We start from the raw sequence: 12614 nt of genomic DNA, 5'->3' as shown, positions 1-12614 counted from the left end.
AATGATGACACCAATATACGTTTTTGTGATAGGCCAGTCCTGCCTCACCGTCCCATGTGTAGGGCTGAGCTTTTCCACCCCATTTAAACTGCATAATCAACTCTGAGGCTGCCATGCAGTTGTAAAAATGAAAATACTTGGGTTTTTGTAAAATCAAGATTTTTTCCTTTTCTCAGCTGAACTTCTTTTCTAGAAAGGAAAATAGCAGCTTAGAAACAATATTAGAAAGCAATTCAAGCATATATTTCATTTGCATTATAAAGCTGCATCACACCTGTTTTAAAATGCTAATTGATGCCAGCTAATTTATTATGGTACTACTCTACATAACCAAGAATGTTATTATACCACTAAATCCTGTAGTAGCAGTCAGTATAGCGCTATCTAAAGGGAAACAGATTTTCTGCATTACTAGTACACATCCTTAACTATTAAAGCACTTTTAAAATGTCCATCTGAACAAAAATATACAGCCTAAGAATCTACACGCTGAGAGGGTAAATCATAATATGAATGTCGCCAAGATTGCCCTATTCATTAATATTTTACTTCATGTACTTCTGATATTTCTGCTCTTAAGGTCAATATTAAATACAGACTGTACACATATAGTTTTATTCAACAAACTGCAATTTATTCCAAGGAGTCTGGTATTCTTTATTAACAGCAGTTTTTTGTAAACTGACAAGACTGCATTTTCCCTTCATCATTTTTATGATGTAGTTATTTTAAATATAATTCAGGTTGTATGATCTGTTTGTACAACACAGTGGCACAGCAATTAGCATTAATGCTACACAGCCTTTTGTTCACTGGCTGTGATACCTTCTGTGTGGATTTGGAGATCATATCTGTTTCTGGATGGAATTGAGCCACATTCTCCAGATTCCTTCCATATCCCTTAGAGGGTTCTCTAGGAGAACTGGCTTTCCTCTAAATTGCCTTCTGCTGTATGTCCTGAATTTGTGTGTGTACATACATGAATCTGGTGTTAGGTTGGCGGCCCGTCCAGGATTAGTTCCTCGGCCTTATGCCCGATGAGTGCTGTGACAATGTTAGGCTCCCTAGGAATTTTAAACTATGTTAATCAGAGAATGAATAAATGTTCGTTCAATGTCAGCACAAAGTCTGTTAGTCCAAATCTGTACAAGTTTTATGTTAATATTAGTTTACCTTACTAACATGTTTAGTAAGGCAAGATATAAAATCAGTTGTGTGTACACTAATCAGTTACATGATCAGAGATAAATCTGGTTAATTCCTTTGCAACACATTAGAGCTGCTAACTGGAAAACAGGTAAGCAGACGTTAGGTAGATGCATAAAACTGCAGAAATATGAAGTTCAAAAATGTAAATACTATGTGTTTAACTTACTTTACTTCATAAAATATCTTATAAAGATGTGCAATTTGACAGTGTTTTGCATTTGCAAATCAAGTGCAAATAGCATCTGCTGTTTTTTAGCTGTGAAAGTACACAATGTCCTCTTTTGCCGCATATCTCATTATACCATATTAGTATTCAAAAAAAAGCAAGATTTAACCAGCTGGTAAAATGATTTAGCTTCCTGATTGTGTGAGTACACAGTGTCTTCTATGGGTACTTTTTTAATGCAGGACAAGAAACTTCCTTGTTCAGTGCTGAATAATTGAGTAAGGGTCACACACACGCACACACTGTCCCTCTTACCTTCTATGCGATGTAGATCCCATCCCTTCGTTCCATAGCTGTCCGCGACCTTCCATGCGATGTAGATCCCATCCCTTCGTTCCACAGCTGTCCGCGATCCATATAGCTGGGCCATTACATACATCCCATAGCTGGCGCGTTCGAGCACATCCCCGCGAGATCCCCGACGACGAGACTTACCATTACATCCCCGCGAGATCTCCAGCCTGCCTGCTGACGTTGCAGTCCGGGTCCGATCTGTTCCCAGTGACAGTCTATGCAGTTAAAACTGCATAGACTTCTGGGAGCTCTGTTCTTACAAGTTTCCCAGTCCGGGCTGCTGCTGAGACCGTCTGTGCATGCTCCAGACTGTCTTAGCAGCAGTCCGGACTAGTGCGCATGCGCGAAAGTCCGCGATTTTTTTAATTTTTTTTTATCTTTTCTTTTATTTTCTTTATTTTACAGCTGAGGGGGCTGCAGTCCGGCAGTCCAATAGCATGGGTCGCCCCTGCTCTCTATGCAGAAGATAAAGCTGCCCACTAAACCCCTTTACTTAATATTATTAACAGAACAGAGTTTACTTCACCTTGGAGGAAAGATGATTTTTTCTTTGCAGCACAATCTCATTTCAAACATTAGGGTACTTTTCACTCCGTTCTTTCTCAAACAGCTATCCCCCTTTGGTCAAGTATCCTAACCCTTTTCAAAATTACATCAATTTCTGGATTGGATGCTACTGCTTGGGAAGGGCAGGAACAATTATTAAAGATGGAACTGAAAAAAAAAAAGATTTCTGTGGTAGTAAACTCATGCCCATATTTCACTTCCTGCAAATTTGGAAAATTAAAAAAACAATAGTAATAATTTCCATGTCTGACAACACAAAGAGAAATTCAACAAGGAGTGAAGTGGGTGATAAGAGATCATCTAAAATCATGTTAAACATAATTTAAAAGGTCTTCCAGTCACTTAAAGGTCAGCTTATCTTCTAGGTAATTTTATTCACAAAACACTGAACAGTGGTTTTTGCATACCTTTGAGATAGAAACTACCCATCCAGGATCAGGTTTACTCCCTAAATATTATCCAAGAGAAAGCAATCACATTAAGTAGACCCCCATATAAAACAGCTACTGGATAATGTGCCTTTCCCTGACTAGGACTCAGCATTATGAAACGGACTCCCACCTGAATTAAGGGGCCTAGAGTCTCTCTCAGAGTTCAAAACAGCCTTCACAGAACACCTGCACAATGAATCTCAGTGAAAGTGATTTAGGGGCAATGAATAATCTCTCCATTTGCTAACAAGCAACATAGTAATTTCTAGCAGGAGAGTAACCATGAAATGTTGGATTTTAACAGCATGCTACTTCCATGACAGTCTTTCCCTGCTTATTACTCTAAATGTTGGCTTGCTTGTGTCCTGAAATGTTTACATTCAAAATGGATTTATATATATTCTGTAAAAAAGAGTGAACGACTTTGTTTTTCTGTTAACTCTTATCTCTGCAACATTTCTCTGTACACAAGGCTGTAACAAGCATAAGGATCTGCATGTTTGTAAAGACAATTTAAAACACATTTGACTTTGCATTTGTTCTAATATACTGAACGCTTCTTGAATATTAATACTGCTTGCTTTTATAGCTGTGCCTTTTGCTTGTGAATGAAAGGGTCTTTGGAATGGCTCACCTACCCATTTACCAAACAGTAAATAAATAAGGAACACAAGGTACCACTTAGGATTTCTACTGAAATCAACAATCTGGAAGGAAGCAAAACAGATTTTTTCATATAAAGGTTCAGGAAAGATGAAAAACAACATACCCTAAAATCTTCTTTAAATTTCTTTAAATCATCTATCTGTTTTCTGTGATCAGACACCACTGGAGTTATACCTGTGTAAGAGAAAAACAATGAGATTATATACTTGTAAACAGACAAGAACAAACATTCTACTAAATACATATCCTGTGCATTAGGAAACACGGGAAGGCACTAGCCCCCCCCCCCCTATCTTATGTAGTATGCCTTGCTAGAACAATTCATGACTGCCCTAGTCGCTACACAAGCAAGACATTTTTACATGCTGCCAGCATCCTAGCTTTAACTAGCATCCCAAAGAAACTAAGGGTTGGCTAGGAAGAGAAGGGCACAGGCAGGAGTCCAAGTAGCTGGATACCTGTTCTCAACTCATGGAGAGTGCAAATATACTCAGAGGAAGATAAGAGACTTACCAGATGATTTTGCCTACTTGAATTCAGTGGGTCAGACTTGCACACAGGAGACAAACAAGCACAAACATTAGCATCACTGTACACACAAGCCCAGAGATTTTAGGAAGCATACAACAAAAACATCAAGGACTCTCTCCACCAGATGGCAGTAAATAAGCCAGGTATTCCTAAAAGTTAAATCTCTACAGAAGGGGTCCCAATTGGGTGAAGTACCCTAAAATTTGAATGATGTTGTGCCGCCAGACTAGCCGGAGGTGTTACTGTGGATGGTGACCAACAAACCTGGATGTCCACAGGCTGACAAAAGTAATGACTGCTGCAACTTGCTCTGGGAAAGAAAGGGCTGCCATACTACTGGTTGATCAATCAGTAGACAACATTGCAACTTGACTGACATTTGTCAGGTTATGTTAGTAAATCATTTCCAGTCCTGATTCTACTGCAGTGAATGTAAGGATACACTTTTATAATCTTTTATGTTTTGTCCATGGTCCTTGAATGGTGAGAAGTTGGCTTATATTAAATAAGGAGTATATGAAGAACATAGTTCCCATATACAGGGATGGGAGCTGCAGGTGGTCTTATCCCTACAAAAAAGCTTTCTGTCTCCTTCCATCATATGGATGAATCAGGGACTGGTTATGCTCATCCCAATGTACCTCTGTCCCAACGTTACTCAACAATTCATAGTGGAATCATGTCATATCCACCTACTATGTAAAATTAAACGCGATTTCATGGCAATAATATAAAGCAAACCTGTTACTATATAAATTCCAGCTTCATTCAAGGTTAACAAAATTTTTCAGTTAAAACATTTACTTGGCACGTAACAGCTGCAAAAAAAAAAAAATAAAAATCACACAATCAGTGAAAGCAGCTTCACTCAGGATTTCCCACAGTACATTATCAATTTGCTTACTTGTAAGTAAATTGATAAAGGCTACTGAAATGCTATAGCAAGATACATTTTTCTTTTCACAAGTTGCACTTTAATTACCAGAAGCTATAGGCATGCACTTCTCAATCACAAAATGTACCTCTACTTTATGTTTTTGACACTCTAATAAATGAAACATGCTTTTTCCCATAACTCTGGAATAAATTACCACTTGCTGTGAAGCTTTACACCTCTCTATCAGTATTTGAAAACAAGAATACTTGCATGGGCAACAGAAAATTATAATACAGTGTTTAGGAATTTTGGTTTCTCAAATTAACAAGTCTGACATCAAATCATGACCTTTACAATGTCATCTTAGATGGAAGGAGATGGAGAAAAAACATATTGGCTCTCTTCTCAATAATCAGGACAAATCATTCAGGAAAATATCTCCAAAATGGTTGCAGTGTTTTGCATGCATGAGACTGATGCATATCCATGTGTCCTATAGCATGAAGACTTCTTGTCCAAGTCTACAGTAACTAGTACTAAAACCTCTACCAAGGCACAACTGTTAGCATTAAAAGAATCGTAATGCACCAGCCCCTGTTTTTCATAATTCATCCCTATGGTTTCCTGGACTGCAAGCTTATGGGGTCCAGTACAACCACCTCCTTAAGCAAGGCAAACAACTTTCCGGATTTAAAAATAACTTCCTTTGAACAGAAAAATAATAATGGGCCTAGAAATTCATATTTTATTTATTTTCATTTGCTAACTAGGATGATCTGACTGAGTGCAAATGCTCACTTTCAGCATAGGCCCTGGGAGAAAGGCTAAAAAAAAAACTGAGAAAATATTCAACAAAAGCATTACAAAAATGTACAATAAATACTAAAAGTCGCAATAAAGGTGTTTTATATATATATATATATATATATATATATATATATATATGTATATATATTATAAGGATGTACATTATGTGAAGTTCCAAGTAATGATTAGGGGAAAAAAGAACATGTAAATGATATAAACCTGAAGTAAAGTTGCGTAAGTTAACTTACCATAACAGCAGATGTTCAGGTAGAGCACTATTGCAGTAGCATAAGCTATATGCGACATATCCTGCCAAGGACTAGATGTCTGTACATCTTCTAAAGTGTATGGCATCTTCCACATGCTTGTACAACTGTTACTGCTTGAGGGGAAACGGGTACAAAAGCAGACTACAGGTACCAATCAGAGCATTTTTGACCCCCCCTCACAAAAAAACAGGAAAGCTAGAGCCATACTAAGAAAAATGCACTAGGGGAAGATGGGGATCCCCACATTGTCAGACGAAATAACGAGGGGGGGGGGAGTTTGTATTGCAACAGTGACCTAATCAAACATCTATTGTTATGGTAAGTTAAACAACTATAGCATGTTCATCGTTAGCTCACTCTTGCAGCAGCATAAGCTGTATGACATGAATACCACAGCTTAGAAAGAAAGGGAAGAGGAGGAAGGATGAGAGTCCAGGAGGATGGTTTTAGCAAATCCTGCCCTGGCCTTAGAGAAAGGATCAATTTTGTCATGCTTGGTAAAGGTATGAAAAGAAGACCGAATTGCCTCCTCTGAGAATATTTCTAGATTCTACCCCATTCCAAAAGCATAAGTAGCTAAACTCCAGGTAAAGTCCACTCTGACTTTGCCTGGAAGTGTTTAACTTGGTATGCATAACAAAACTGAATGTCATGAGACAGCCATTTGGAAATGGTCTGTTTTGATGCAAATTGTCCCTTTTTATTACCTTCATAAGAAATAAACTATTGATTAGAATTGCTGGTCTTTTGTTCGATCAGTGTAGTATCTGACTTGTCTGCAGACTTCCAGAGTGTGTAAAAATTCTCGCCTCATTTTTTGGTTCTGGAAAGAAAACAAGAATATGAATGGAATGGTTCAAATTACACTCTGGAAGCACTTCAGGCATAAAGGAAGGGCTACTTTTCAAAGATGCCTTATCTTTGTGAACGATGAGAGTGGGCTGAGTTATCATAAGAGCTTATAAGTCAGATACTATTCTTTCAAAAATTAGAGCAATGAGTAACCCTGATTTCCATTACAACAACCTCAGCCTTGTGAGCTAGTTCAAAAGGAAAAAGTGTAGTTTTTTTCAGAATAAATTCATCAGTGGACAGATATGTAAAACTTCTTTCAGAAAAGGTTTCACTTGAGATAAACACTAACAGAGGGATTCATGGGCAGAGAAGGAAATGGCCAATAAATAAATCTTTATGGAAGACTACGAAAGACCAGGGGTCAACAACACTCACCAACAGTGAACTAAAGGTGAACCAACATATGACACCAACTAGAAAATCTTTTCCATTTAGCCATATACGATTTCCTAGTAGCATGTTTCTTAGCCTCCTTTAATACCTGCAAGTCCTCAGAGAAAAGGTACCTAAAAAAGTATTAGATCCAATTGTCCAGGCTGTGAGTTGAAGAGTTTTCAGGTTGGGGTGGATCAAAGAGCCTCTGTTTTATGTTAGTAAATTCATCCCATGAGGAAGCTTTTGTCAGTTGCCATTGGCCATTTTCAAAAGAAGGGATAACCACTGTTGCTTGAGAAAAAAAGGAATCATTAGAATAACATCTGAACAGTCCTTTTGGATCTTTAAAAGATCTCTGATTATTACAGGAAAGGATAGGAAAAAGCAAGCAGGAACACTCCCACCCATGGGAATGCAAATGCATCTGTAATCCAGGACTTTTTACAAGTTCTAGAGCAGAACTTTTTAAACTGTTTTGAAAATTGGCAAACAGATCAAATTGAGTTCCCCACAGGTGGATTTCCTGAAAGACCCTGGGATGCAATTTCCTTTTGTAGGGGGTCTGACCTGGTCCTGCTCAACTTGTCTGCCAGAAAAAATTCCTTTGCAGGGGGTGTGACCTAGTCCTACTCAACTTGTCTGCCAAATTTCCTTTTGTAGGGGGTCTGACCTGGTCCTGCTCAACTTGTCTGCCAGAAAAATTTCCTTTGCAGGGGGTGTGACCTGGTCCTACTCAACTTGTCTGCCAAAATAAATGCTCTGATGGAAAGGTGGTTGCCTGTAAGAATAGACTGCACTGAAGTGATAGTTTCCAAGCTATCATAAGTAGTCTGCAACATGGGTAAGATCTGGTTCTCCTTATTTTATGTACGCCCATGACTGTGGCATTATCTGTGATGACTAGTAGAGGTCTTGGACTCCACAGATGGTTTAAAGATCAGAGAACATTTACCAATGCCACCTTTTTTGATATATATATATATATATATATATATATACACACACATATATGCTTCAATTTGTCCTGCTGGTTTCATAGACCCTGAACTTTCACACCCTTGGATAAAGTGCCTTCTGCAAAATCTGATGCATCTGTGGTTACACACACACACACACACACACACACACACACACACACACACACACACACACACACACACACACAGTAGGGGATGGAAGAGAGAAAGGGTTACCTGTATTGAGGGAGAAATGCAACAACCACCAGTTGATCTCCCTTTTAACAAAGCCCAGCAGTGAAATTTGAAGAGAGAGGAATTGCAGGTGCTGGATCCAAAATGATTTGAGGAACTCCTAAATTTTCCTAATGTGAAGTCTGGTACAGAAATCATAAGCACTGCAGAAGCCATGAATCCTAAAATCCTGAGATAATCTCTGGCTACTGTCAGAGCCTGGTTGGAAAATGTAAAATGTTCTTTGTAGAAATCCCCTTTGTCCTGAGGAAGAAAAGCTACTGTGATGGATGTACTTAGGAGACAACCTTGTGAGATGGAATGAGAGAAAAAATCCCAGACTGAAAAATAGGTTCTAGACAATTTAGAAGAGAGTCTAGTAAGATGTAACCTGCAATGGGCTATTACAGGTGCTAACACAGATGGCAGAGACAGAGAGTGAGTGCAAGACTTTGAATTTTGAAGCGAGGCTTTAGAAATGAAAGCCATGAACAGGCCTCCAAAGCTCATTCATTCTTTGGCACCAGTAAAATCCTTGAGTATAACTATTTATTTGAACTGGAGGTACAGCGTTTGATCGAGGATAGGAGAAAACAAGGAAAGTTGATTGGAAGGATGGAAACCTTTAGAAATTAGGGAGGGAGACCTACTGCCAGCTGTAGCCTTTCAGAATGTTTCTCTCAAGACCCAGGTGTCTAAACAAGAGGATGTCAAAGAGGAAAGTGAAGACCTAGGTTTTGAAAAGCTTTACTGAGTTGCAAGGGTGAGGAAGGAGGAGAAATTGATGAGAGATATAGTCAATCTTTTTTAGTTTGTTCTCGTGCTTGGGAAGGTCGTCTTCTTTTTTGAACCTCCCTGCCACTGCTTTTTAAATGTTTTCTAGCCTGTTTTTTGATGGAGTTGTTTATATTGCTTTCTATAAGAGGGGTTCTGGGCTAGAAGGATAGTTTCTATTATATTTGGGAATAGATGACCGAAATACTTGAGAAACACCCCTTTGATTAACTTTCCCCTTTCTTTCATTAAATCTTATTTAGTTTGTCAACAAAGGATGGCCCAAATACTATTACTTTATTCAGAGATGCATTCAATAGTTATGCTTTCACATCCTCTGGTAAACTGAGTACGCAGCCAAGCAAATCTCATAACTAATCAAGTGGCAGACACCCTGGACACAGCATCTGCAGTGTCATACAAACATTTGAGTGTTTAGTAACTTGTGACACAGAAAAAAGTAAGGAAGTTAAGGTGACTTAGTATCAGCAGAAGAAAGATCAGCAATTAACATTTTCATATTGTCCAAAGAAGCTAGAAGAAGTCTGGGACATGAGTTGGCATTTTATTCTTTTAAATGACAAGGTGGAAAAAATATACACCTTCTTCCCATCTTTGTCTTCTGAAAAAGGGTTAGCCGCTATGATGTGTTTGGGAAACATTGGTTTTGAAACAGAAACAACTGCAGGATCTGCCCTAAAACTTATAAAGAGAATGTTGTGGGCTTGTGGAACTTAATATAATTTATCAGCTTTACTAGAGGTTGACAGCTAACTATCAGGACAACTGCTCGCTGCATTGAAGGTGTCCTGCAAGACTGTTAAAACAGGGGGAACAGCCACTGGCTGAGGAGAATCTACTTGCAACAATTCATGTTATCTTTACTGGGTCTCTGACATTTCTTTTTATTCCCACTTAAATAAATCCTTCATCCTGCTAAAGGTTTTAAAAAATGCAAATTTTCTTTTGAAAAACCTGTTTTTTTTTCAGACTCAAACTTCCAATTATCTGGAATCAGAATTTAACTGTGAGGGTGTCCTTTTCTTTTTAAACAGTTGGAAAGCCTTAAGTAAAGGCAAAGTAATCATCTTTCACTCCTATAGTCGAAGGGGATGCAGAAGCAGAAGGATGCTTTAATTTGTGCTTCCTTTTCTTGGGAGCATCTACCAAAAAGGAGCGCTCAAATTTAGAGTTCTCTCTCCAGGAAACTGTCTCCTCAATGCAACCCTATAAGGGAGCTAAGTCAATTTCCTCCTTTGATGCCAGCAAAAGTGGCGTTTTTTTCTCTGCCCAAAGCAGATGTATAAGCTGCCCTGTAGGATGTGATTGGCTCTCAGTTCTTAGTGACTTAAAGAAAAGCAATGCTAGAGGAGATGAGAAAAGCTGAAAGATGATCTGAGGGCTCCAAAACAGCCACAGTAGAGCTGCCCATCCAAGGCTAAGGCAAGGAGGAAGACAGAGTGGAAAACAAGCCAATCTGGATACTTTTCTCTCCTGGGGACCTTAAGGGTTGGAACCCTGGACCACTCCAAAAGTAAAAGCCTTTGCATTTGACTTTCAAATGTAAAAGAAAGAGTACTACGCCTACTACTTAAGAGTTTGAGAAGTAAAATATCTACAGATTGAACAGGACTGAGTGTCCTACTCTTCTCCTAAACAAAAAAGGCAAAGACGTGGTAATCTTTGTGGGGAATCTGGTAACCACATGAACATGTCCCATTTCTTACAGATATAAATTCAGAGACAAAAATAAATACACTTTTCACAAAAATGTAAGCAAGTCCCTAATGGGTACTTAGTCCACCTGACGAGAAACTAACAGAAGATTGTATCTAAAAAGTAAGCTGATTTTTTTTTTTTTTTTATCTTGTATGTTTGCTTTTATACTGGATCACCCTTGAGTTCTAATGGTCACAAAGGCACATGGAAGGTGTCTTAAGCTTTGGAAGCTGACTGGATGTTCTATCCTTGGCAAGATATGTCCTATACAGCTTGCCTTAGGCTACTGCAACAGTGATCTAATGACTGCTGTTACCAGGCTAATGACCACTATAGCTCTTACAAGCCATGCTGTGTATCTCAATCTCATTTGGATTCAGAATATCATGGTCATCTATATGGGGGGGTTATCAGTTAGGCTAACACTTTTCATATTGACGGTCTCTGCCCTTAAGTAACATGGGGGCCAGACTGGGGGTAAATTTATGATTTCCCATCTAATTATCAAGGTTTCATTTCAATAACATCAGGGCTGAAATCTGTTTTACATAGATGGGGAGATTTTGTACCACAGGGTTGCTTTGGGACGCATCTCTCTCTCCAGCATCTTCTGCTTATGTCACAAGTGAAGTTCAGATCCTTGGATTTAGTGTTTCTGGTGCGGTTTGTTTTGTGTATGTCCAAAAAATCCATCAAGGCTTAGTCTGAGGAAGCACAGTAAGCCAGGCAAAGATCCTCTTTAAGCAGCCTCTAGGAGTCTGAATACAGAGACAGTGTCTTTACGCGATCAGTGCAGGACAGGGTACTGATGCCCTGAGTTCTCCTGGTTTGAAAACTTTGTTCCAATGGTTGCAAGTGTCTGATTAGGGGCGTGTCAAAGGGGGCCATTGTACTCACTGATAGGTCTGAATAGGGCAGGGAAGAGTGGTACTATAACTTCCTTCATCCTAAATGCCCTTAACTATATATGTTGGGCAACATAAAATTATTTTCTTACTATCTTAGCCACATGCTGGCCAAAGGCCAGATTGCTGTTTACTTATGTTCCCAAATCCCTTACTACTCGTTCGACTCTTAAGGGGCATTTTATCAATGGAATAATTAACTTGGGTTGGTAGTTTTCCAAAAGACATTACATTAGTCTGTTTTAAATAGTCTTGCAAGATGCTGGTGTCTTAAGGGGAATCTATAACAGCTCCTAATTTACAGTCATCTGTGAACTCACTGAGCCAGAGGCCTTGAACATTAGCCTAGACTTCAGTGTAGTAGATGCCAAACAAGAGCAGGCTCAGCACAGAGCCCTGGGTACTCCACTGGTGAACAGTCTCCTGGTGGAGGTGTCCTCATTGATCATGACTTCTTGAGTCCCATATGTGAGCCAGCCAGCAATCCAGCATGTTATATAGGGATTTATGCCTAACTAATTGAGCTTAAAAAACATGAAAGAATGGCCTTTTGAAATATTCTAGCTAAGCTAAAACACCAAGTAGTAGTAAAGAAATATTTGTAAATTAAATACCAAACGGTAGTAAAAACTCTTGCTGCGATCAATATTCTCTCACTTTTGCAATTAAAAACAACTTTACATTCTATGTACCAAAACACCAAATCTTCTTGTTACAATTAAAACAGCTTCACTTCTTAGTAGCAAAACAACAAATCTTTATTGGGTGAAACTTATATAAATTGTCAGATAAATGCTGTGCTTATGTACAGAAACCAGAAATAAATCTTGTTTTTATACATATTTGAAAAACAAAGAAAAAATCAACAGTCTAATTCTATAGAAATGTAAACATATAATTGTAATTGGTTAAAACTTAA

General features: G+C 38.6%; 1 protein-coding gene across 1 annotated transcript in view; it reads right to left on the bottom strand.

The window, feature by feature from the left end:
* ATXN2 (ataxin 2) overlaps nucleotides 1-12614 on the bottom strand; it is a 2781632-nt gene that overhangs the window by 1211864 nt on the left and 1557154 nt on the right. The window contains exon 19 of the mRNA XM_044068622.1: nucleotides 3497-3567. Within this exon, the coding sequence (XP_043924557.1) occupies nucleotides 3497-3567 (71 nt within the window). The remainder of the gene's footprint in view (nucleotides 1-3496; nucleotides 3568-12614) is intronic.

The sequence above is a fragment of the Protopterus annectens genome, chromosome 4.part0, assembly GCF_019279795.1.
Source record: "Protopterus annectens isolate FY-2018-M chromosome 4.part0, PAN1.0, whole genome shotgun sequence".
Lineage (NCBI taxonomy): Eukaryota > Metazoa > Chordata > Ceratodontiformes > Protopteridae > Protopterus > Protopterus annectens.
The sequence above is the reverse complement of the archived record's forward strand: the minus strand, read 5'-3'. Positions and strand labels throughout refer to the sequence as shown.